At 38.8% G+C, this 27,737-nt stretch overlaps 1 protein-coding gene across 5 annotated transcripts in view; it reads left to right on the plus strand.

The window, feature by feature from the left end:
• GPM6B (glycoprotein M6B) overlaps positions 1–27,737 on the plus strand; it is a 149,430-nt gene that overhangs the window by 100,503 nt on the left and 21,190 nt on the right. The window contains exons 1-2 of one of the 5 annotated variants that reach the window (XM_032795925.2): positions 12,401–12,908; positions 21,265–21,384. The exons of 1 other annotated variant lie outside the window; for it this stretch is intronic. In XM_032795925.2, the coding sequence (XP_032651816.1) occupies positions 12,848–12,908; positions 21,265–21,384 (181 nt within the window). In that variant the 5' untranslated portion in view covers positions 12,401–12,847. Of the gene's footprint in view, positions 1–12,400; positions 12,909–21,264; positions 21,385–27,737 lie in introns of those variants that run through there. 3 more of the 5 variants (XM_032795924.2, XM_032795929.2, XM_032795926.2) reach the window with 3 other exon arrangements.

The following is a 27,737-nucleotide window of genomic DNA, read 5'->3' on the forward strand; positions in this document are numbered from 1 at the left end:
AATGTGGGAGGGGATGAAAGCAGAAATTCATTTTACCAAGACAACCACTGAGTTGGCTGCCTTCTTGTCTAGCCACACTAGCCAGTGATTAAAAGCCTGGTACCAGCATTCTGGCCAGCAGTAGGTTGCCTAAAAGCTGTTTTGGTATGACAGTGCTTTGTTTTTCTGCCTCAAGTTCAGCTTCCTCCTTTCCTTTTAATTAGCTAATCACTTTCTAATCCAATCCCTCCCTTTAAAGCTTTTGCCTCTGGTTATATATGCTCAGTATAAAACAGAGGACAATCAGTATATTTTTCCTAGATCTAGCAATGCTGCATCTGACTTAATTGTAGTAGGTCTTACTTATTTTAGTTTGTGCAGAGGGAAAGAAAATCAACCTACTGCTGAAGAAACCCAGCTCCCTGAAGAACTGCAATTATATATATATAAAGCATCAAACTAATATTTTTTTAGGAGTGAAGATTTTTATCTAGCATGTTTTCTTCTTTTAAAAAGTGAAAACTTGTTAAAGATGCTTTAAAATAGACAGATAATTAAACTTCACACACTGCTGCTAAAAACGGTCTTGCTTTTTCGTTTAGACTTTCAAAATGCAGTAGCTTAATGCCTCTATTGTATGGAAGGGAAATATGCTAATTTGAAGCACATTTCCCATCAGAATCCCTTTCAGTCATGTCATAGCTGCAATATGAATGATGATAAAAGAGGGAAGAATGGAGAGGCCTGTATTATGAGAGCGCCGCTGTTTGTTATTATGCATTAAGAACAGGGATGAATAGAGCTGAAGAGTTCAGTCACCCATGAAGACCTGTGGTCTGCTGGCTGCACAGAGACGAGCGGGTTCTCATGGGTTCAGTCTGGTCTCCTTGCCTGACTGACTCTTCTTGAAATCTTTTTTCTATACAGATGCATACAACAGGGGACTGCCATGTATCTCCTTCAAGGAGAGCAGTATACGCACAATTAACTCCCCCCACTACAATCAATATATTATCAGAAGAACTCTAACCCAAGCCTCTAGCTTGTCAGCCAAGAAGTCATAGAAATAAAGGAGCAGTCCTTGGCCTGATTCAGGGGAGGTTCACCTATGCTCAATTCAATATTTAGAAATCTTTATCTGTGTCCATATAGCCCATCCCACAGCACATAAAATCTGATCTGATGTTGTTCTCTACATGAACTCATGTACACTTATCAATATGCAATTTTGACAGCTACATGGTTCTCATAGTTACAACTCTTGTATCTTTTCTGATTTTTTTCCCCTAAATGAAATAAGCTCATTAGACCACACACAGTTTAATCTGCATTCACAACTATTTCCCCATGTGATAAGAATCTAGCATCCTTACCTTCTGTAATACCTGATGTTAGCAGCAAGGTGACAGTAGTGTTTTCTACCATCTTGTTTGGGCATCACATTCCAGAACTAGCCTAATAGGAAAGCATATCTTTATCTGTTGTAAAGTTGTAAGCAAATTGCATTACTGAAGATCCAAAAGTAAAATAGTGTGTTTTCAAGAGCAGAATCTGCTAATTCTACAGACATAGATTATGGTAATCTCATAAATAGTCTGCATTTTAAAATCTTTATGAAATAACTTTAATAGAGATTTCTAAAGCAATATAAACATTGAATATCTCAATTCAAATATAAAGAAAACTCAACCAAATACATATAGAGCTGTGTGTCTTTTAGATCTACTAGAACATCTATAAAATGTGCCTTGTGGCTGAAAAAAGTCAGTGGCCTGTCTCTAAATGTTGTCCCATCGCTTCATCTTATGATATACTGACTATATTGGCCTATATTGATTGGCCAAACAGTTGTCCTGTTTGCATCTGGGAATCAAATTAAGTCTCATCTGTTTTTTAGTTTTATATTTTAATCAGTGTTAGTTTTGTGTAGTGTACAAGATTGATCTATTCTTAATTGAACTCATACAATGGAAATAGAAGGAATGATGTGAACTACTCATAACTAAGCAATGGATCTCCTGATAATGACATTAGGGTACTTGCCTGAAATTGTGTTTTAAAGCAAGAATAAACTTACAGATCAAGTAATTTGGGGCCTGAAGAAGCCAGAAAACAACTTTCTAATAGAAAATTAATCTAACAGGAATGTGCTTTTGCTTATATATTTCACTGTTACTGCTGTCTCTTATTTCCTCTGTATGTGACAGCAGTGCATTTAAAAAAAAAACCCACCCTTCTTTTAACTGTTATCCCATTTACATTTTTCAATTTATTTCTAGCAATCAATCTTTGAACAGCTAAATTGGGCTGGATGATTTGCTCAGGAATGACAATACCTATGTCATGCTTCCAATAGTGGCAATGGGGTATACGTAAAGAGCAAAGCCTCAGTCCCATGTTGACCAGGGTACCTCTCTGAACAGCCCAGAACTGTGAAGTGGCTTGGTCTGTTGTCCACTATATTTAGTCAGTGCTGTGCTCCAAATGGTCCAAGGGAGAAGGGAAGGAGCTTATTGGTTGAAGATCATCTCTTCCTTTATACCCTTTTCCTCCTCACCTCCTACAACACACACACACACACACACACACACACACACGAAAAGGGGGAGTCTGGTGGGGCAATGAATAATACTGAAAGAAACCCAAGGGTGGTGGTAAAGACCAAATTGGGCAGAGTTTACAATAAATGCCGTTCAAAACGGCACAAAAATGCCCAGTGCAGTTTTGAACGGCATATGTAGAGGCATCAAGTCACAGAGCAGGTATGTAACAATCCCTTTCTATGCAATTGGCAAGAGAGCGCCAGGAATAGTGCCTTTAATCCTGCCAAACTCCAGTACCAGAAAGACATTGGCAAACTGGATGGAGCTCAGAGAACCTAATCATAACCATAATCCAAAGGTAGGGGGGGGACTCACGATGAAACATTAAACAAAAATCTGTTTTAAATAATGACAGAGTGTAGACATAGTGGCTTGCAAGTGTTTTAAATGAGTAAACACCAAGTTTGGAAAGAAACTATTTTGTTAGGCATAATTAGGAGTAATGAGATGGAAAAGAGAAACATATGATGAACTTTAGTGAAATCTACCTGCTGGTGAGGTCTGTGGAATAGTCTCCCAAGCAAATTGTTGAAAACCTCAGGACTTGGGGCACTCACAGTAGACGAAGTGCTAGAAATATATAGTGTAGGAACCTGTACTGCCCTGGCAAGGGAATTTCTAAACAGCCTATCAGGGAATTGTGAATGAAGACTGCTGCCCAGTCCTTAACTCACCCTGTAGTGCTTTTGTCTTGAAGCTTATTTTGTAGGTGAGATCAGCCGCTGCTCTGAGATTCAGCAAAAGCTAGACATGACATGATCCAGACATAATTCCAAATTTCCTAGCTTCAGTCAGGTTAAGTTACCCAATATTATTAGATAGGAGCTTTTATTTAATTATTTTGAGTTCCCCAAGTGCACACTCAACTTTTTATGTGTGCAGCTGCTTGTATGTAAGTGAAAGAACGGTTAAACACTTTGGCAGCCATTGTTTGCTGCCCATGAACAGCATTCTCAAGGGCATTGTGAAGTGCAGAAAGAACCGTTACTTTATACGTGACTAGGATTCCAAGAGGTGCAGTGCTCCAGCTCAAAGAGGGGCTTGGCAAAGCTGCATTTGTTCAAGTAGCCTGGTACATACTTAGATGAGTTAATTGGGAACCGTCAAAGTAGAACTTGCTCATGTTCTGCAGCCCTCTTAATGAGGAAATCTGTACTTTCAGAGAATATGGTAATTAATTGGGAACACTTTAGTCAGTATCTCATCTGAGGATTTCATGATTAAATATCTTGTACACGAATCAAAAATACACTTATAATTTAACAGGTGGTCTACAATTGCCTTGGGTAACCCTGATCTTTCTCACCTATGGTTTAAGCTCATCGAATAATGGCAGGCTCACAAGGTGTTGAAATCAGTGTTTAAATAAACATTGGTTTCAACAGCTTGTACCCAACTATTTATTTCAACACTTTCTCTGATGTCAGCATTTTGACTGAGATGTGGGGGGAAGGGCGAGAGGTGTGTGGATTAAGTAGCCACTGTATAAATTTGCCAATATTTCCTGGCTGAAATCCTGGATCTGTTTTGAAGTCAATAGTAGTTCTGCCATTGACTTCAGTGGGGCTAGGATTTCACCCCAGATATTTTAGATAAAGCATTGATAGGCACTTGTTCAGGAATGGCTTCTTGCAACACACTTGTGACTCTCTTGTTTTGGTGGCAAACTCACGAAAAGTATGTAAAACTAAACGTCTTTCAGAAAGATGGCAGGGCAGTTAAGACACTGAACTGGATGTCAGCAAACTTAGGTAGTACTTTTGGCTCCACTACAGGACTCCTGTATGACCTTGGGTGGACAACTCACTTCATCTATAAAATGGTGATAAAATATAACTTTATCTCCCAGGGCTTTTTTAGTGTTTTCCTTCATGTTTGTAAGATGCTTTGAGATCTTGAGCTGGAAGACGCGATAGCATTGATCTGTGCACACATGTGCACAGATTCACTCTCAAATTAATGTGTGTTCCAATGGCTCTATACATTAGAGTTGTACTTTTTTCAGTTCTAGTGACACTGATATAATTCTACAGTCTGAAGAAACAAGCCATGTATTTGTTTTTTTAATTGAGTTTGATTACAGCACGGGATTCAGACAGTATTTCTCTTTCTCTGGGTTCTAGTGACATATAGTACAAATCACATTTTGTTCTTGTGATTTGTCCCCAAAAACCCTACGTAATGTTCAACACTTTTGTACTGCACTTCACGTTTTCAAAGCAATGTGCAAAAATAGAGAATTAACTGGGTTTAAAAACATGCCATTGGGATGTAAAGTTGGATGTAGTTTTGCTTTTTCCTCTATATATTTGATATATAAAAAATAAAATTTTACTTTTAGATGACCTCTTGCTTACCAAGTATCTCAAATACTGAAAAGTAAGAGAGCTTTTACAAACTTGAGACCAGTAACTCTTGGAAATCCAAGCCAAATTCTTTTTCTTTCTGGTCCACCCAGTGGTGGATTAGCCACTTGGCCAATGGGGCCCATGCCGAGGGGCCCTGGCTAATTGAGGGCTCTGGAAAAACGGGTGCTTCTGCTCCGTCCACCCAGCGCTTCTGACGGGAAGTGGGGCAGGCCCCCATGCCCCAACCCGCTCCCCAGCAGGAGTTCAGGGCGGTTCAAGCCCCCACTTCCCATCCCCATTTCCCCAGCAGGAGCACTGGGAGGTAGTCACGGGGGGAACTGCAGGCGGAAGGGGTGGGGAGGGCCCCCACTTGCTCTGGCCCAGGACTCCACAAAAGTGTAATCTGCCTCTGGCCACCACTGTACAGCCTAATTTAAAGTGTTGATAATGCAAATAATCATATTCAACTCCAGAAGATGGAGGCATCCCTCGAGCAGTCCAGGGTTTCATTGTAATGAAATGCTAAAGCAAAGAATGTTGTCTTTTTGAGGTGAGATTTGGAGAGAGTGGCACTGGTTCAGACAGAGCACCAGATGGATGAGACAGCACAGCTTGAAGTGCAACGCCCCTACATCCCAGGCTGCAGAGAGTCACAGAGGGGAATAGATCAATCAATACTGGAGGCCTGGAAAAAGTGACAGGAGACTATAGGTAAATGGGAGTGCAGAAACAGGAGGTGAGGCAAGTCAGTGGAGAGCTTTGAGAATAGAAGGGTGGGTAAAAGGTCTTTTTGATCTCTAATAGGTAAGGTTCTGTTCAGTATTCCCTGCCAAGTCTGGAAGCACTCTTTTTAATAGATTCTCAACTGTTTTGTCTAGTGTTCTTTTACATGACCAGTGATAGGCTTTTGCCACTTTCTGCTTGCAGACTGGGGAGTCTTGCCCATGGTATTCAATCTGTAATTTTATATTATAACACAATTTTCCTTGGCACAATTTCATCCCATTTCTCTTAGTTTTACCCTCATAGATCAAGTGAGGAAAGGTTCCTTTCCCTTTTGGGTATTTGCAAACTTCAAATACAGAGCAGCTGGGGGTATCTGGAGGTTTGAGAGAGAAACAAACTCTATTCCTGGTTGTGGAACAATTCTGATATAAACAGGTCTCTTCCCCCCCCCCCCCCCAAGGAATCTCAAACTCAAATCACCATGACGGCCACATGAGGACTAGTACATTGGCCTGAGGAACGCATTACTGACACCTTTTCATATAAAGGTACAAAAGCCCCCTGCTGCCCCTGGCCCAGCCTCCACTCCACCCCTTCCATGAGGCCCCACCTCTTCCAACCCCTTCTCCAAAGTCCCCACCCCAACTCCACCCCCCTCCCTGCCCTTATTCCAACACCTTCCCCAAATCCTCACCCCGGCCCTGCCTCTTCTCCACCTCCTCCTCTGAGCATGCAGCTCCCTGCTTCCTCGCTATCCCCTCGGAAAGCGCTAAGCGCCACCAAACAGCTGTTTGGTGGCGGGAAGCGCCTGGAGGTAGGCAGAGGAGCGGAGACATGGCACACTGGGGGGAGGGTAGGTGGTGGGTGAGAGGAGTTTGGTGGCCATAGGAAATAACTCTGAGGGGGGCGGGTGGGGGCACGAGGAGCTTGGCGGGCCGCAGCAAATAACTGCAGCCCACGGGCCACGTGTTTGAGACCCTAATCTATAATATATTGTGTCATACAATAAACAACATAACATATGATAGTGAATGTGGTATAAACATCTAAGGAGATGCTTCAGCAGATCCAGAATTAAGTACAGATGACAATTTTATGAGGTGACATGAAAGATGTTAGAAGACAGAGTTCACGGTCAAGGATGATTCCAGTTTATTTAGCTTTAGGTGCAAAGTTAAGGTCTAAGTTGAGAGTGAAAACAAAGGACTTTAGTCTTGTATCAGCTCCAAGCTATGCTGCAGCATCCTACTGCTCGATGTTTCATAATCAAGGCAGAGAAATAGAGGGATCCGCAAATGAGTCTGCATAGCTGTAATCTGCATCTGATGTAATGCATCTGCATAGATGTAATGTCAAAGCTAGCAGGAAGATATCCCAGGAGAGGGATGCAGAGAACCTGAATGCTTGTGTAGAAGGAACTCTTTTGAGTGAGATCTTGGAAAAGTGAGATCTTGGAAGAGTGTTGCCGTTTTCATAATGTAATAAAAATACTGTAATGATAAATAATTAATAATAAATAGTGTGTAGTAAGCATGTCATAAAAACAAATTTTGTATTTCCAAGATCAGTGCTTTTATAATTTATACTCAGGTACAGGAGAAAATCTCTGGAAATATTCATTTTTAAGAAGGGGTTTGCGAGACTTGACATGCTAGTGAAAGGGGTTCACAGGCTGTTAAAGTTTGGGAACCACTGCTCTAGAGGATATTGAGGTTGATAAATGTGCCCAAATCTTTATGCCCTAAAGGAGGAGGAGGAGGAAGTATATGCAAGGTGTGTTAAGCAGTGGCTATGGTATGTTTGCTTGATTTTGCAAAGATTTTATAATTTTGTAGCCAGCAGATAGTATTAACTGGATAACTAGGCAGTTGAACCCATGTTTAAGTCTACTGAGGCTTAAAAACCTTCAAAAGCAGCCATGTCTTCCACTTCTGGAACTGCAAACATGGCCGCTGAATGTTCAGTGAGTAGGGCTGGAGGAGACGCCTACAGATGTAAAAGGACAGCACCGTAAATGTCTGTGGTTATGTAAAATCTCTTTCTGGTAGGGAGGTTGTGTGCTAAACTTGGCAGGATCTATTTCACAGTTTAGTTGTTATTCCAAGAGGTTCTGCGTTAGCTCTGAATTTATACATGTGGAAATATAACTGCTTTGGTTTTCACTAGCTCTTAGTGTGCGTTTTGTTTTCTTGGGACTGAAAGATGTGGGGTATAGGGCTATATTTGTTAAATATAGTATGTCATAGAATTTACAGACCTACTAAAGCAATCTAATACATTTTACTGCCAGGGAATCATTCACTGTTACCTACAGAACATTTACCACAGTTTAGTCCAGCCCAGTTTTAAAAGTCCCCTGTGATGGGGATTCCACTGCTTTCTTTGGCAGACTGTTCCAGGTCAGGAAATGTGCCTGATATTCAGCCAAATTTTTCCTTTCTAAATTTCAACAGTTACATCCTCTTTTATTATGCTAAATAATTTTCCTTCCTCCTTGCTTATTGGGAGGCTGTTTTCCTGTCCCCGTTCACTTAGCCAAGCTGTATATATTTAGCTCTTTATAATCTTTCCTTATTATATATTTACTCCAGGCTCATAATAATTTTTGTAGCTGATGCATCAGCTTCCTCCAGTTTGTCAACATATTGTGATGGGAATTTTATTGAAACTACTCTGATAAGTAAGAGCAGTAGGATTTGGCCCAAGACGTTTAAGGACTGATTTCTCTCATTATTTTATGAGAAATAGAAATTACCAGGATCTCTCTTGTTTATGAACAGTCATTGGGTATCTGCCTACTTCTCTGACTTTTTTAAATAGTTGAGAATTTTCATTGTGATGAGCTAAATTCACCAGCTAGTCCCTTATTACCCTAGGATACCTATTGTCCCAACTAAGGTCCCAATACTGCTCTATTCATAGAAGTCCAGGATTGGAGACTGAGTCATTTTAGATATACATATAATATACATACACACATTTTCAAGTATTCTGCATGTTATGTAGAGTATTAAAAATACAATTGTATTATTTTCCTCATAATCATTCATTGCTGATGTCACTAGTTAGCAAATATGAGACACTGATATCACTTGGAATTTTGTTTTTCAAACAGTTCAGCATGTCAGAGGAATTGGGGGCAGATTTTTAAAGCATCTCACCAATAAATGATAGCTATGAAGCTAAAACCACTTACCGTGCTTTGAACATATCGCACCACATAAAAATTGTCGTCAGTTATAACTAAACACCATATCAGAGAGTTCACACCCAACTTTAGGTAACTTGGGGTTAAAAACGTGTTCAGGGTTTGGATGAAATTTAGGTTGTTGAAACTTCATATCTATGGTTTATATGTCAAGAGAAACCCAAAATAAAACCATAGGATAAATTGCATGTATATCTGTTCTTTCTTTTCAAAAAATGTAGGCTTGTATTGTCTGTTTACTTGAAAACCAACCACTTTGGATCTATATTGCAATCCTGTGTGATACAGAATCTCAGGATTTAGCCTTCAAAATCCAAACCGTATATTTCAGCTTTAAACGTTCTTTGGGAAAAGTGTGAAAATTCTCTTTGTTGTAGCTCTCAAAAGCCTTTGTAGAAATAGTGGAATGTGTCCATCTACTTAAAGCTTATAATGAATTTTCTATGTTATCACAGATCTCCTTATCCTTTATGGATGCAAACTAGATTGTCACTGACATGAATAGAGAGAGGCAGCCAGTGTTCCAAAAGAACAGGCACCTGCCAACAGAATTGTGTTTTTAATATACCTGCATATTTTTAATATAGTTATTTATATTTATATAATATATTTAAATATGTAACATCTTTTTAATTTATATAATTGCAGTTCTTCATTATGACGATGAAAAATTAATTTCAGATATTTTTAAATAAATTTGTTCAAAAAATAGGCAGTTATATTTTGTACTAACTGATTATCCACTGGAACCTATTCTGCAGTGTTCTCATGTACTTAACTTTGTTTCTTTAACTTCCAGTGTCCTGCTGCAGGCTTAGGGCTTTGTTTCAGCAGTAGAATCGTCCACTCATCCCTCCCGCACCTCCACAACTCATTTTTAATTTCATTTTGAGCCACAACGAAAATGTCACTCTATTGAACTCCCGGATCATAATTGTGTGACTCTCCCAGCGTTGGTTATCTTAGTCAACACAGTCCTTATGACTGTGGTTATCTGGAGATCATTTTTGTTAGGCTTTTTAAAATTGTTCTGATGAAGGAAGGAGTGGATTCTTCATTCTAAAAATTCTTTGTGGTTGTCCGGGAAACAGTGCCCTTTACCACAGTGGTGGAGATATGTAGTGTTTCCATACAGTCTTATAATCTCCCTGGAGGACAGTGCATTCTCAAAAAGACCTACCTGATTTTGAGAGGAGTTGGGGTCTTGGGCTTAGTTGGGGTCTTGGTTACAGTGGTCTTGCACATGCGTGTAATAGTACTGTTGGGAGCAGAGGAGAAAGCAGTGCTTGTTCCGTCTGTAGTGCTTGATAACAAAGGGAAAGAAGTGGAGGAGAATTGGGAAATGGCTGAAGTAAGATGATAGAGTGACTTAAAACCCATCACATCTTTCAGGAAGCTGAAAAGCAGGAGGGAGTGGGAGAGAACTTCACACTTCACTGCATCACTTGAATCTTTAGAGGATGATTCAGTAGCTAGAATTAATAATTTAATTAGTTTAGAAAGCTTTAAACAGTTAGATTGATGGCTCCTGAAGACATTAGTTCAAGTTCTTGAGTAGTTAATGTGTTCATCTGGTGTTAAGTATTTCTTCACTACTTGGGGGTAGGAGGGGCGATCCTTGGGGAAAATGGGTGATGGTCTCCACCGCCTGCTAGATTTGTTAATATATCTGTTCTAAAGTCCTGAACTCATTCAACAAAAACTACTTACGAACCAGGAAACCTTCAACTTTCGATAAATAGGTCTCACTTAAATTGGCCAGAGGTTCTACAGTGGTTTTCTTCTGAAGGCAATAAGGATAAGTGGGTCAGCCAAAACATTAAAAAACAACAAGCCACAAAGATAATTGTTGTATCTTGGGAAGTATGCCACACATCATAAACCCATAAAAATTGCATCAATTTGGATTTATTGCTATGCTCTGCGTGGGGAAGAAATGAAGTAGCAGTCTTCCAAATAGGACAGTATAAGCCAAATACATTAAGGAAATTGAACTAAATATGGCACCGCAATTATCAGAAACACTACCAGTTTATTGATAAATTGCAAGAGCCTCCGTGGTTTTACTTGCAGAAAAAATAGCTACCTTTCCATTTTGATTTGTTACTTTCTGGCACTTAAATGAAACTTGGAGATGTATGTCGTTTAGCATCATCGTCTTGTATTTTTATTTTCACTGATGTCAGATGCAAAAATGCCTCCAAATAAAGTTTTCTTCGTTTATAAGGAGCATTAGACCAAAATTTAATTCTGTTCTGTATAGGTTCTTATCACCATAGTACCAGAGCATATCACCACCGCCCTCATCACCATGGCATCTGAGTGCCTTCATGTGTCAAATGTGGGTTGTTCTTTTTGTCATCCTCTCCCCAGGAGGAGAATTGTTTGTTACATAGCTTAGCGTTAGCCTCCTAAAAAGCTCTGTGGTAGAAAGCACCTTTGTGCAAGAGCTGCAGAGATTTTAGGTATCATATCTAGTGTATTGCAGACAAGTTGGAAGATAATAAAGTGGTGGTGAACTGAGGTCATCCTTCACAGGAGGGACAGAGTATTTTAATCAACCGAAGATGGTAGAAAGCATTTTTTGCAGATGCTGCTATTCAGAGCTTAGTGTCAGTGAGGAATCCAGGAGTATTCTCAAACTGTGGACTGAATTGACCAATTGTGGATGTGTTCCTCATAATCAAAGGAGACTGCAGCATGTCTGCAAACTCTTCAGAGTGCTTTTCTCTGCCCGCCATCTTGCTCTAGTTAAATATAAGGAACATGAAGGATATGGGACTTACCGAGTATGGTGTTGAATCCCCTCAGCAACCACTAAAGTCAGTTGATACCCTATTTCCTTTCAGGATCAGCCCCAGAGCCAAAATTTGAAATTCGTTAAATCACTGACCTCCATGATCCCTGTGGATGTACTTTAATTCTCTTCTTCAATTGCCTAAGACACTGATTCAGAGAAGCACTTTAAAATGCACTTAGGTCCATCCCTTTTCAGGACGATGCTTAAACATGTGCTTAATTTCTTCCCTGAAAAGGGTTGCTTCCCTGAACTGGGACCTCACGTTAGGCACCCATTTGAAAATTATGGACTGTATGCTTGCTTACCAAGCTTTATTTTAAAAACTATTACATTGTACTTCTGTTCGTTTGTGGTCACATTTGTATTGTGATCTTTGCTAGCCGGAGGAGAAGGAAAGAATTTTAAATTCTGCGTTAAGCTCTCTGTGTACGTTATGTGGACACAGATACATCCATACACAATTGTTTGGTTTTCCTTTGGTTTGTGCTGTATGAGAGCCAAACCTTACTTGCTTCTTAAAGTCAGCAGAAGATAAACTGGAGGCGGCGTGCACATTGTGTTTATGTTCTCTGCAAGAGCAGAGGGCATATGGAATAAATCAAAATGTGAAGCATAATAATAGGGTCCCATGGGAAAGACAGCCTTGTGATTGTGTGATGACTCTCCTTAGAGACAGCAAGAGGGGGGTTAGTTTCATAGCTGAGTCATGCGACAGGAGGGGGCTTCTTTCATTCTCACATGCATCCCCACTTCTGATGTCACAAATCCATTCTTTGCTGAGAGAATTGATTAACATTCATTGGGAGCCTCTGGAGAAAGAGAGGGAAGGGGAAAGAGAGAGCATGCAAGGAGAAAGAGAGTGATTAGCCAATTCTTCCAATCCCAGCTACATAGAAGTTGGGACATAATCGGACACAGAATGGCTATTTGTAACTGGGGTCCTTGGTGACGTATGGCTGAGTGTTTCCTGGCACAAATCTTTATGGACCAGTAAGCAAAGTGAAATTGAAGCTGACAAGACTTTTTGCATTTTGGAAAGGACTGTAATCTACTGTAGTGAAGAACAGAGCCACTCAATCACTGCTGCTGTAAATAAGAGACAGAAGGGAGTAAGAAAGAAAGAAGAGAAAAAAAATTTTTGCTGGGAGGAGGGGGAAGGGAGAAAGCATTTTTGGTGGATGGTATGAAGCCAGCCATGGAAACTGCAGTGGAGGAAAATACTGAACAAAGCCAAGAGAAAAAAGGTACCCTGAGGTCTAACAATAGCCTGTTTAAATCTTTTCATTGAGGTTACGTAAAGCGGGTTAGACCGTTTTTGTCGCTCTTTTTAGAAAAGCTCTTAAACAATCATTGTTGCATCTTTCTAGCTTTCAGGGTTTTTTTCCCTGTAAGTCTTGACAGCAAATTTAATAGAGCAAGAATCTTTCCCTCTGTATGTGTTCTCGCTGTGAACCTTCTCCAGTCCCGTCAAAAATGGTGCATTTTTGCAAAAGAAGCCTTGTTATTGCTCCTTCTTTGATCAGTTTTGGTAAATTAGAGAGATGATGTGTGTAGGGTCCTCAGAGCCATGATCAGAAAATTTCACTATGAGACTAGTCATGTAGCAGTGCTTTAGTATTGTGCAATGCAGTGTGGGAGACCTAGGTTACAGGAACATGTAGCTTTCTGCCCGTTTAGAATGACATCCTTAGCCGCCTTGATGCAATAAATTGGTGCCTGATAGCAGACTGATTTTAATTCTTTTTCATTGTCTACATTTTACTCCATAGAGTTTTGTTTCTACAGAGGTTTCTCTATGGTAGGAAAAAGGAGAATAGTGCAATGAGTTAAGCAACACTGAAGTCCCTGTGTGTGTGTGTGTCATCCAGAGTTGTTCCTTGATGGAGAGAAGAGTTCCAAATTTATTATTTGAGATGAGAAAATGGCAGTGTGGTAGGAGAGAGACTTAATTTAATCTGAGTGCTCCAGGTGATTTATTGATCTGAAGTTCAGCACTTCACAGGATAAATTCCACCACTGAAGGACTGTTACATTTTGGGATCAGACTGCCATATAATTCATGCCATTCAGTATAGCAGGCTATTGTATAAAGAGGCACAATAAATTCGGCTGAGTGATACAGCTCTAACAAAAATTATCTTATTAAAGTTGTTTGTTATGAACTCTTGACAGTACCTAGATAATGAGATCTTCTTAGGAACTTGTTGCATGTATTATTTCTTAGCTATTATAATACCACAACTGCTTTAACTGCTAATTTGTATCACTAGATTTTAGTGGGTTTTTATATAAACAAGCATTTAACTATATACATAGTGAAAACCTTTGAAAAAGCATTTGTTTCCTTGGTTTGAAGTTTTGTTTTTCTTTTCTAGTCCATCTAATTCAAAACCAGTGTCAATTTCAACAAAATGAAATTTGGCAAGTGATTAGACCATAGAAAAACATAATCCCCAAGGGATTTTCCAAAAAAAAGTTACAATACCAAGAGATAAAACTTTGAAAGCCATTAACGTGCATGGTCAGCAATCAACTTCGCTGGGGATTTTGAATGCATATTAATGTACAAAGTATATATCCTAAATCGATAAAAATAGCCATCTCATTCACTTAGATAATTTTTAAAAGATCTGAAGTTTTCTTTTGTATAGTTTAAATAGTCTCAGTATATATATTTGCCAACTCTAAAAATGTTATTTCCATATATTGTGCATCCCAAATAACATACCTTGCAGACCCCGTAATGATTAGATAATATTTTTCATCCTTGCCTAAATCCCCAAAGCACAGCATGTAGGGAATGTTCATTATTTTAAACAAATTATCAAAGTTAATGCTGATATGCGTGGCGAATGACATAAAGGGGCAAGCAGAAGGGACTTGGAGCCTTAATTTTTCCCCTGTTTCCTGACTTTCCTGTAGCTAGTTTGACACAGTGAACATGATGTTTAAATGCATTTAGTATTTTTATGCCTTTGTTGTTCTTGCCTACTTCATCATTTATGAAAGTAACATACAGCCTTGCAGACACTGTGAAGTTGTATCTTCATTCAGTCTAACATTGCCTTTCATAAATGCAAATCGTATACTATACATGGCAATAAAATGTGAAGAGTAGAATTGGTTGTCTCATCTCAGATCAACTTGTCTATTCCTTTCAACAAGTAGTCAGTGAGGAAGGGCATTGAGTTTTTTGTTTTGAGATTTTGGGGCCGGATTGTCAGAAAGGCTCGGCCACTATTTAGGAACCTAAATAAAGAGGCAGGATTTTCATAAGAGCCCAGCACCTGGTAGCTCACACTGAGAACCAGACATACCAAACCCATGAAAAAAACCGCAGAAATTGAGCTTGTTTCAAGCTTAAATGGCTGGAGAGTTGCTTGTTTGGCTTGTTGCTTCGTTTTTTTGTTGGCTCCCGGCAAGCAGGGGCAAGTGTGTGTGGGGGGCAGGGGAGAGAAGGCGGACGAGCAAGGGCAAGCGGGGAGAGAGTCAGGGACGCACAGTGGGCAGCGCACAGTGGGCCCATCACAGTCCCAGGCTGCCGGGGGAGGGGATCTAGTCACATAAAGTGTTGAGGTTCTTAGGGATTGGTCTGTTTTGGCCTTGTTTTGAAATGGGATTAGCTTGATTTTTGGTTTACTGTGAAAGTCGGATGCTTATCTACTGCGTGAAAGTTAGCAACTGTACTGAGAACATGCTGGGTACTCTTGAAAATCTTGCCATTTCATTTAGGTGCCTAAATAGGAACTGAGCCTTTTGGAATATCTGGCCATTTACTCCAGTGCCGAAAACTGGAGCTATTAGATTCTGAGATCGTTTGAGCATGTGAATACCCTTCAATATTTTCTTTTCAAGTATCACAATTTTTTTTTACAAAACCTTAGTTTCAGAAATAAATTGCCAACTTAAATGAAATAAAATATGCCAGAGGTCATGGGGTTTGTTTTTATTCCTTATTGCTCTTTAACAATAGGAACTGTGATTGTGCTAACACACCATAAATATTGAATGAGAGAAGATCCTGCCATTCATCTCCATTTAGATATCCAAGTTCATGTGCATACACACAAACTGTGGGGAAAACAAACATGTTTAATTTGAAGTGTATATAACTTCTCTTTTCACTATTAATGGTCTAAATTTCTATGGATTTTTAAATCAAAGGATCTCAAAGTGCATTTACAAAAACAATAGCAATACAAACATTTATTAACTTTAACTTGTGTAGAATCAGCACCTCAGTGAGGTAAGAAAGGGTGGTATAGCATATAGTATACTTCAGCCACCCCGCCTCTGTAGAAAACATTGCGCAATAACATTACATAACTGTGTAGGACAACAAGTGAAGGTGTAGTTTACTTGCAGTATCTACACATGTATGCAACTGAATATTGATACAGCATATGTGCAGTTCACATGTTCCCTCAAACTATGGTAAAGACAAAGGAGAAGATGGTTAGCTGGTGTAACAGCAACAGTTCCATTGACTTTAGTGCAGCTACAACAATTTACACCAGCTGAGGATCTACCCAAAGGGTTTAAAAATATTTAGTGCTTTGGGAACGACTGTACAAATTACATCTTTCTTACATTACAAATACATTCTAAAATTGCAAGTAAATTAATTCAGGCTTCATATTAAATCATAAAAGTATCCCTCCTTCAGGCAATGATCCATAGTCCAGCTGTTGGATTTGCAATGTCCTTCACACAGCTGTTTCTCTCAAGCTAGACAAGAATTACTGCTGCCCTGATATTTTTAATTGGAAACTGAATAACATTTTTGTTCACAGAGATAGGACATAAATATTGCTTAGTCAGCATATCAGCAGCTCTTATCAGAGAGAAACACCATGAGCAGGGCTCATGTAAATGTAGAGCAGATATTTTACAGAGCTACAGAACAGACTGGATGAACTTAAAGATGAGGGTTTATAAATTATTACAAATGACAGAGTTTATCTTGCAGGCATTAAAGTAAATCAAAATGTGAGAACTGGGTAGTCAGATTCACTGAGCTAGAATAAATGGGCAAAATGAAATGCCGTTTTGCATCAGCAGTGGAGGAAATACATCCAGATACATATTGAGAGAGACAAGAAGTTTGCTTTTTTCAAGCAACAAAGAAAAATATTGCTCTTAAGTTGTAAAAGTGCCAAAAAATTACTGTGAATGACCATAATAAATTAGGCATGAAGGTCTGGTAGAAAAGCAACTACTGAGAGAGTTTTATTGTATTTTATTGTATTATTGTTTTTATTGTTTTTGTATTGCTGGAAATTCATTTTGATTGTAGGCTAGAAGGGAGCACTTAATTAGTGAAAATGGAGTTCATAATTAGGAATTGCGGTGAGAGATTTCAAAGTGTTGTTGTTCATGATTATGTATTAGTCTAAACAATACAATTACGTGTCAATTTTATAACTTTTTTATACCAACTTTTAAAAAAATGTGAATTTGCAAACAGTGTGTAGTTTAAAACCAAAACAAATAAGTATCATTGGAGAGAGAAGGTGGAAGAGGTAGTATCTCTTATTCTACCAACTTCTGTTTATCCAATAAATGGAGATGAATGGTTAGGGTCTTTTCTTGTTCAGTATTTATGGTGTGTTAACACAAAGCCAATCCGTACTGTTACAGAGCTGTATAAGCTTGAAATCGTGTCTCTCTCACCAACAGAAGTTGGTTCAATAACAGATATCACCTCACCCACCCTTGTCTTCTAATATCCTGGGACTGACACCCGCTATACTACTGCATACAATAAGTATAATTGACTTCTTAATGTTAGACGTTAATTTCATTTTGAGGGAAGCCCTTGTGTGTATAAACATTAGGGATTTGGTGATTTGATGGATATGAAGATTGTGGCTCAGGTACCTTGATCCCACACATGGGAATATGCTGAGGCCAGTTGAAGTGATTACTTACCTGTAATTTCAGTTCTTCAAGATGAGCCTCTGTATATACCCATGTGTGGGATCAAGGCACCACAAGTGGGAATGTGCAGAGGCCCATCAAAGAAGAGATTGTTTTAATAACACAATAACCCGTCTTCTTCTTATACAAATTATACTTATTAGCCAAAGTTTTCAAAGCTAGGCATCCTAAATCAATTGTTAGGCTCCTAAATCCATATTTCAAAGGTGCTGTGCTGCCCAAGTTCCCTTTGACTTCAGTGGCATTTGTTGGTGCTCATCCCTCCTGAATACAATGCCAGTTAAATAGAAGTGCCTGACTATAAATCTAGAAGTGAAATGTTTTGGAGTCTAGCCTAGAAAATCTTGGCCATTACATATGATAAGGATAACAATGTGTCAAATCTAGTGATTCAGGTTTTTAATTATTAGGATTTGGTTTCTAACTAAAAAGTGAATATCTTAAAAAGAGTGTATCCCCAGTAGTTTGCCCAAATGATCATATGAAGGGAGACTTAGACATATGTGGCACAGAATATGGTAAAACCAGAAGATTTCCAGATTGCACTGTACATGCACAATAGGCTCGATATGGCACCATATAGAGCATTGTCGTGGAATCAAAGTAAAGGTCAATAAGGACCAACTGTGTCATCTACACTAATCCTTAATCCTTCCGTTACCTGGCTAATCTTGCTCCCAATGTTATAGTTACCGGCTAATTGTTGAGTGGAGTTTTCACCACTTCCCTTGAGGAGACTCTTCATAGTCTCCTTTAGGAAATAACAATCAGAGATAAATTTTCTGTGATTAATTACTCCATATCAAGACAACTTGGCCCATTTTAACCCTCCCTCCTCACATCTACCCCATCTCCCACACACATTTTTATTAGAAGACCACAGATGGTTCTTTAATTGATGTATAAACAACAAAGAAATGGAGATTTTGACCCCAGTAACTACCATAGATGTATATAGTTGTGTGAATTGTAAATTAGAGCACCTGTAGCTATTATTTGTGTGACATCATACATAAACTTTGTAAATAAATGTTCAGAAATGACATACACATTCGAAAAAGGATATCCAGCTATAGCTGACCATTGTACCTAAACAGTAGCCTAAAGTAATCCTAAAAGTGCAACTTCCACCGAATTATAATTTTCTCCCTTAAAAGTGAACTGAAATACTTTTGAAATAAATATTCAGTGCTATTTAATAAACTCTCCATGTTTTGTTCATGATTTAGTAAAGGCCTAGTTCTGCCATACTTCACGGAGGCCGTCATTGCTCATACTAAAGTCTGTGGGATTTCTTATGAAAATACTTTCGATGAAAGGAAATAACAATTTTTGGAATTTCTCCTAGAAATTTAGAAATATTTCAGTTACAAATTCTTAGGCTTTGTCATAAAACCAAAAAGTTTCAAAATTTGCATGAAAATTTTAGTTTCCAAAATGCCTTTTCATTAAAAAATAAAATAAAGGGAAAGTTTTGACCATTGCTATTAAAAATAAATAAGAGGATGTTTAAAAGTCAGTCCTTATACTTACCTACCAGCTCATGATTTTAGGATTCAGTGTTTCTCCAGCAAGAACTAATGATCCAACTGGCATCTATGGTAGAATAAGGGAACTCCAGAACTGACCTCATGTCTGACAAGATAAAAGCCTTTCCATTTATTTTTTATTTGCATTAGTTTATATTAGAATTATTTTAGTATTCTGGCATCTTAAATGTGTTAGAGTATGTATTTGAATGTAAGTTCTCCTTTGTGATGAAAAATGCTTCCTCTTAAACTGCATTCTAATTTTATATCATTTTCTTCTCCAAAAAGCAGTTAGTAATCTTTTATTTAAAAAAAAACAAACTAGTGGGTTTATGTACATTGGAGATGGCAAACAATAATAACTGAACATTGCATGTTTGAGGAAGGCAAGTATATGAGAGACAATGAATAGTACTATGCAGTATCAGCAAGTGCATTCTGCCATCATTCTCTTTTTGATACTGCATTCAGTTACTATGGCATCTGTTGTGATCTCATAAACAGGATAGTTGCTGAATGAGCAGCAGGACAAGAGGAAGTCATTGCAGGAGACATTGCCTTTGGATACGTAATCATTTTAGGAAGATGCCCTAGAAAACATTTGAAAAGTAATTGAATATGTAGGCTGTCAAACTTCTGTGTTTTTTTTGTTGTTGTATTTTTAGGATGGGGAACGGGGAAGGTTTCCCCAAGTAGAATAATAAAATATGTGAAACAGAATAACATCTTTCATGAAAAATATGGGCTATATATAAAGCTGTTGGCACAAATTACAAAGAGAAGGAAATGATCAAGAGGAAATAAACTACTAAGCATTCATTAAAGAATCTACCAGTTAACTTGGTATTGATCCCAAGGACTCTTTTTTTTTTTTTTTTTCTTTTGCAGCAGGTAGTAATATTACCAACAGATTATTCATTAATACAATATGTATATAATTTCTTGTTTCCATCCTCCTAGATACAGATGACTGGACTCGTAGGACCAGATTCTCCTCTCACTCCTGATTTACACTCATGTAACTGTACTGAAGTTAGTGGCGCTACACCTGTATAAAAACAGTGTGAGAGGAGAATCACACCATATACTTCTGTTTTTAGACTAGAAATTTGTGGTACCTTATCTTTCTAGTAACCTGCTTCTCTGACCTACTTGGAAAGTAATGGTTTGTAATGTCCTAAACTAGATCTCATCCACCTGCTGAAATGCTTCTAAATAAGATTTATTTTGGACAAAGATGACTGTTACTTGTTCATGTAGCTACTACAGAGTGGAACTTCCAATATATTTTAAAAAATGATCCATCTTGCATTGACAGCCTGGCAATTCGTAACCAAGGCAAGGTTAAAAAAAACGTCAGTCCAAAAGAAGTTTAATGTTGTTTTGCCAATAGCCTCTTTCTATGATGCTCAGGAGCAGTAAAGCTTTGAAGTACTCTCATATGACTGGAAATGACTGACGCTACTGAAATTTATCAACAATTAAGAAAGGTCTGGGTGAGAGGAGAGAACAATGAGTTGAATTCTCCTTGCACGTACATTGTAAAACTGGAGTAACTCTGCTGAAATCAATAGAGCCGGTCAAAATTTGCGCCAGTGTGAGAGCAGCTTTTCTCATCTATTTTGTTTTAAGAAGTTAACTTTGCGTCACTGGACAAATTTGTGTTTGAGTCTCTCTACATCTGGTGGCAATTATCTAACTCTGTTGGGTTTAGGGTACTTTAAAAATAGATATTTGGTTTCCCACAATTCTGTTTCCCTTTCTGCCCTATCTCTTAGAGGAGGGACTGCTTGCCAGAAAAGAGAAGGGGGTTGGTGTGGGGTAAGTGAGTTTTGATGATCAGAGACCACAACAGACTAGAATGTTTTAATGTGTATTTATGTTCATTCAAGAACCTAGAGGAGTTTTAAACATTTCTTGTGTTAGTAATGGTCTTTAGCTCATAACTTTAACAGCATATCCTGTTGATTTTCCTCCTGTCGGTTGGTACAAATAAGTTATATTTCAGTTATTAAACCTCAGCATATTTTTCTGGACTCTCCACTTAATTTTAAAATTAAATGAATAAAAGTATTGAACAATTTTTTTTTTTTGCTGGAGACACTGACATTTTACCACCTAAAATTGGCAGTGATCACCAGACCAGAAATGGAAATTGGCAGGTACCACTGGATGTACAGGAGTTCAAGGCCACACCAGTACCATCTTGTGCCAGCATTGAGAGGCAATATTAGTCCTTTGGGGATTCAAGGTAAATAAAGGGTTGGGGTGAAACCTAAATGGAGAGTTGAAATACAGTAGCACATGATTTGCAGTAGCTGTAACCTTTTTTTAAAATGTTTTTCTGTGTTTCTTAGGAGTCTGATTTTTCTCATGATCGCTTGAAATAAACTTTAATTTTAATCTGTTAGTGTTGGAAAGGCAGTAGCTTGCAATTATAGATGTCTTTCTGTTAACTGTATTGCCAGCAATCATTTCAAAACTGTCCACTGCCAAGGCAGAATAGTATTGCTGTGTATGCAAACCCAGTCAAACTGATGATGATATAATTTATAAACCATCAGTTGGCTTCCATGTCCAAAGAGAGCAATGCACAATGCAGTGGGTCTCCTATCAAGTGCTGCTTTGAACACTGTTTCACCTAATAGCTCATATTCTAGCAGCGTGTGTGTGTGATGCTTTAAAGAAAGACTAAGGCCAAGATTTTCCAAAGTGATTAGTGATTCTGCATGTGTCAGATTTTGGGTGCACAACTTGAGTCACTAAAATGGAGGCCCTTTTTTCAGAGGGTGAGCACTCATCACTTTTTGAAAATTCCCTTTGAAGTGTCTCAGGTCAAGCAACATGCAAGGTTGTTTTGCCCAACCAGCATCTTCCCTGGATGAAGCTGATCTGTTTAATCCGGTTCAGAGACTTGAGCGCTACATTTGGAGAACATTCACCAAGTTCTCCACTTAGCCCCTTCCCTTATATAACCTAATGACCTGGTTCTTTGGACCTTAAAATGCTTTTTCTATGGTAGGCTTAGTCTGTATGCTAGAAATGGATGAATATTTTTATTGTCAAATTGTATATTCAAAAATATTGCTTAATTAGTCATGTATTATTTGGTTGATCAGGCCTATTCTGCTCAGCTATGGAGGGTAGAGGGAGAGCTTGGTACTGGTAATACTACTTTGCATTGTTAATGGCTCTTCATTATATTCCCTGCAAGTCGAAACAGTACTGTTGCATAACCTCCCAAAGAGAATTTAAAATGCAATGGGCTGGCAATATTCTGAGGTACCTTTTCAGATCTTCACTTCAGCTAATGCCTGAGTCTTAGAGTCACCCGACTGACCTTTTTCTTGCTGGTTGTGAGCCTGCTACCCAGATTCGGAGAGAACGGATTCGGAATGGCAAGGTATATATAAGAATATCTGATGTGGACTATTGTCCAAAGTCCCAAAGGGGAACCAATGGCTAAATACATACAGAAATCTTCTAGTTATGCTCAAAGTGATAATACTATGTATGGAATCATTTTAAAACCATTTTGGACCATTAATGGTTTAGCCAGACTTCACAGATTTATCCGTAGTGCTTATAGCACCAGAAAGTGGGCAAGTTCTGTCTAGTTCTAGATCTAAAGTGGCTCAAGACATTTGTTTTTGTGATTGCAAAGTCTCTGAGATGTGGTGATCTCTGATGTGTTCTACAGATAATGTGGCTACTAAAGCTCCTTTTCTTTGTCACAAACCCAGCATTCAGTACAAATGTGATCAATCTGTTTTATATACTGGTGCTACATTTTAAGAAGCCCTTATTTCCATCAGAGAGAGATTTTTTCAGATCAAATGTTGAAGAATATCAGAGGCAAAGATCATGATTCACAAGTTCAATGCTTATCTTAGCCATCTTTTACAAGCTTATGCATCACCTGGTCATTTGTCTCTATACTTTAGAAGAAGTAGCCAAAAGATTCTGTAAATCTTTACTCAACTACCTGAGTGCAAAATCCTTATTACAGTGGTAGCTGTCAGCCTATATCATTGAAGGAAATCCTCTTCAAGAACCAATGATCAGTGCCATCCAGAAGCTAAGGTCTGTCCACGTACACTGGGAGAATTAGGAGGCTTGCTAAAATACAGACATAAACTTTTAGCTTGGGAGTGCTAGGACATTTCTGGGACTTGTCAACGAAGATTTGAAGGTGCAAGAGGTCCTAGGCGTAACCTGAACAAACCAGAGGCTGAAAATGACATTTTAATGTGGGAAACTCGGTTTCGGATTACTCTGATGTAAAGAAACCTGAATCTCTCCAGCTGTGCTATGCAGTAGAAAACTGAGAATAGTAACAGACCAACTACACTGAACAAGGCTGGAACAAGGATACCAATCTCTGTGCCAATGATTATGAAATGCTCCTTCCCTTGAAAGAGGAACATGAACAGAACAATGGATGTTTTTCATTTCAGAGCTGGTACAGGAATCTCCTGTTTTGGATTGCACTGAATAGTGTATTGGAAAACACTCCCAACTCTACTAACATGTAAACTTTCTTCCTAGGGCAACCTTCCTTATCTCCTCTTTCAGTGTCGGTAATAGGTGGCGGTAGGAGAGCAAACTTTGTTTCCCTTTAATATTTTGCTGCTTTCTCTAGATCTCCATATAAGCAACTATCTGCCCCCTTGGATCTTTAATTAATCAATTAAATGCTACTTTATTGTCCATCTTTCTTTAAAACTCTTTGTTTAAAGCTTGGCACCCTTGTTTTAAAATGAACATTCTTGTGGAAATTCTTCCAGATGAATTGGGTTTTTGTTTGTTTTATGATGATTTTTCTTTTCCTAGATTTCTTCCTAAAAATATTATGGGTTTTTGGGCCTACTTTAGATAGGCATAAAGGCATGAGAAGGTGCACCCTCCCATCAAGATTTGATAATTCCATAAGGATGCAGGCTGTCTCATGAGCAGGGGGGAATTTGCAAAGCATCTACCTATGCACACACCCTCACCTTTTGTTGGTGCTATGATGGGCCAAAGGTCTTTATAGTGGTGAGTTTTTTTCCTCTTACTCTGTATTTAGGTAAGCTATTTCTCTAAAGACCTCTTAGTTCCAGATTGGTACTGAAAGGCTGAATTTGGCTTCTGAATCTCAGATCCACTGGTCTGAAAATCTCTCTCCTCCCTTTTTTTTTTTTTTTTTAAATTATATTTAAGTAGGAGTCTTACTGGGGAGAGAGAATCTGTTTTTGTTTACTTCCTTGTAGCTAAGGAAGCGTCAACTGGAGAAGCAGTTGGTAGCTGTGGTTGAGATCCAGTGTGATAAAGTCTTATTCTACTATTGGATACTGCTGGCATTGATGCATTGTGAGGTGAGTTATCACTTCCAGACTGGGGGAATCTAAGATTCAAAAATCAGATTTTACAGGTAAGATATTAATCTTTGATTAAAATACAAACATTGTTAAAAATAGTTGTTCTCTTTTTTTTTTCACGAGAAAACCCAGGAAACTCTAGTTCATGCAGGGTAAAATTTACAAAGGCTCCTAAGCAGTCAGTGGGAGGTAGGTGCTAGCTCACATGATCACATTTGTAAATCTCACTGGGCTTCTGTCTACCTCTTTAAATGCCTAAATACGTTTGTAAGTCTGGCCTGGTGTCTAATTTGTTACACCTTTTGGCTCAGAGTTGTGTAGATAAGTCAGCCAAGCCAGCATGCTCTAAAATTGAGAGATGACTGGTGTGCATGAGGGGGTGGGTGGGGATGAGGGTGAGGGGAGAGAATAGAAAGAGGGACTATTTTAATAAAAAATATGAAATGGCAGACTGATTGCATATCCTGTGTTTTGTGTATGCTGTTCATGTGCGGCCTCGTGTGGAGTTGGACTGAGACTAACTTTTGCCAGTGGAGTGATTTCAGATTAATGCATTCTGCATATAGATTAACACCTCCACATACAAGAGTCCTTGTAAGAAATGTGTGCTGCAAAGTACTGGAACAAATCTGCAGGAGGAATTACTGACAAAGTTTATATCAACAGAGCTCAGACTACTTTTATCAAGGAAGTTCTTTTAAAATACTGTAGTGATGCAATGATTAATAGGAGGTTGTATTTTTCAGACATAACTGATAGTGAGAGAAATGAATGGGAAAAGATCCATTATTATGGACCCAGTTAAGACTGTTCAAAGCAAATGATCTCTTAAAGCACAAGTTGACCAACTTTCTCCTCTTCAGAGGTGGTTCAGAAGTGCCTTGCTTTGAAGTGCATTGTCTCATGGGCTGGAAAGAGTTCCTGTCTCTTCTGTTGACAAGAAATGAAGTTGTTGGACCTTCATCTCAGGCTGACCAAACTGGAACAAGAGAACAACTGCTCTTGGCCTATTGTCTCATGTCTCTCAGTAATTCACAAGGACTTCTGTTCTTTTTGCGGATACAGACTAACATGGCTGCTGCTATGAAACCAGTAGTTGAATGCTTGGTGTTATGTATCATTAGCAGCCTAGAACTGATGCATGTAACAAACATGGAATCAATGTTTCATATTTTATTGACCATATTGCCTTAAAAGAGGCCATCTTCTGAATACCTATAAACTGAAGGACCATTTCACAGAACTGGAACTGCATCAAACTGATTTAATTTGGAAGAATGTGCATTTCTGTCTTCACTATATATTCATAGATTTTCACACACATCCTCTGCCAGGGCAGAATCTTCCCCAAAGTATTGTTGTGACTCCTTGATCTTCTTGAAATAATATGTCTGACACACTCTGGCTGAGAAGGTTGGACACCACTGAACTAAACCATGTTGGTTCTCCAAAGTAGTTAGTCCTTATTGTGAGTTGGTTCCTTTTTAAGCTTGAAAAGTAGCAGTTAGGCTGCAATAGCAGCTTTTTATAAGCATATGTGTAATGGAAAATATTGATATGAAATACGTAGTACCTGCAGCAGAAGGTTAATGCTTAGTGCACCAGGCCTCTTAGATAGTTTATAATGGTATGCACAGGCAGTGCTCTTTCAAAATACAAAGGGGCCTAAGCTCCTCTGCTTATAACATGCAGTATTATAGGTCCAAGTCCGGCAAAGATTTATGCACATGCTACGTATTAAATCATATGAATAACGACATTTGAGTTCACCATTAGCTCAGCCTATTTTTCTGCAGTTCAGTTGCACTCCTTGCTCTAGTACCTAAGCAAGGATTTTGGCTTAGTGTATTGAGTTAAGTTTTTTATAATTTTGTTTGCAAAATTGAAATTTAGTGGGACAAGGTAAGAACAGAGCATAGGCCTTAACAGAGGCTTACAAATAATTTTTAAAAACTACTATTCTAGGGCTAAGTGCTGATTGTCCCAAATAGAAATGGTCATAGGAGAAACATTCAACACACACTTTCGATGTATCGTTGTGGTGTTAAAGATTTTCCCTTGCAATCCCCCATGTTGCCACAGATCATTGACTCCTGCTTTAGGTGATGTTCCAACATGTGCTTTGCTGATAATATCACATCAAATGCAGGTGGTCACTGGATGTTTATGGCTGGGAGAGGAGTTGAGTACATTTCATTTTGTCTATGATAAGGCACCAGTACATGCAGCTCCCTCCCCCCTGTTATCTTGCATACTTTGGGGTATAAAATGCATTTCACAGAGTAAATAAAGCCTGTATGGTAGAGATTTGCAAAACCATGCCATATAGTGAAAAGTTAAATTGGCACTTCACTAGACTACAGAATCTGTGTTGGTGAAGGTAAGGTCCTTAGTGACTGAGACACAGCTGGCATTTTTCATGCTGGGGCATTAGTCAAAGCAGATGATACCTAGATACCAGGGAAATAAGAGAAAAATGTGAATAGCCTGATTGTCTTCCCAGATTGGTATGTGAATTGGGAGTAACTCCACTGTAATGAACAGACTCTCTCACGTTATTGTACATAGGGTAACAATTTAAAATGTGACATCCCCACCTCAAATTCCCCCCTCCCCCAGATTCTTCCCACCCTGTTTTGTTGAAAAAGTAGCTAAGTGTCTGCCTTTTAACCCAGTGTTCAGCACAGTAGATATCCCAAACTCTGTTGCCTGTGCAGGGGCACCCATGGAAGCGAAACTTCATGAGTTTATTACCCAGGAGAGCTGGGCAGAGCTACATGGAGGGAAGGAATGAGGTGAGCAAAGGGAGGAAAAACTGTGGAAAGTAACAGGATTTAGAGAAAATGGTAAGAGAGGGCAGCAGATTGGTTCCCTGACTGATTGTTCCCTGAAATTTAGAGTTTTCCATCCCTGTTTCTAATTGTTCGCCATTCCTGGGTTTTTGTTTCCTTCTTTATGCTTATATGCTATGCTATCACTTCTTTATGCTTGAGTTATGCTGGGGCATTAGAATAGCCTGGAAGGAAGTTTGAACTTCAGAAGACAAGCACTGCTTTCCTGCAGGTGAGATGTTGGCTGGCAAAGGAGCAGGCCAGCAGATATTACCCTGCCCACATCACTTGGGTCTCTGTCTGACTCTGAGTAGTCAATGTCTGTCTTACTCATCAAAACCCTGAAATTTGAGAGCTCAAGATCCTAAGGACAAGGGTAAGCGCAGTGTGTCGTCAACTCACCCCTTTGTGTC

The sequence above is a fragment of the Chelonoidis abingdonii genome, chromosome 1 (genome assembly GCF_003597395.2).
Source record: "Chelonoidis abingdonii isolate Lonesome George chromosome 1, CheloAbing_2.0, whole genome shotgun sequence".
NCBI lineage: Eukaryota > Metazoa > Chordata > Testudines > Testudinidae > Chelonoidis > Chelonoidis abingdonii.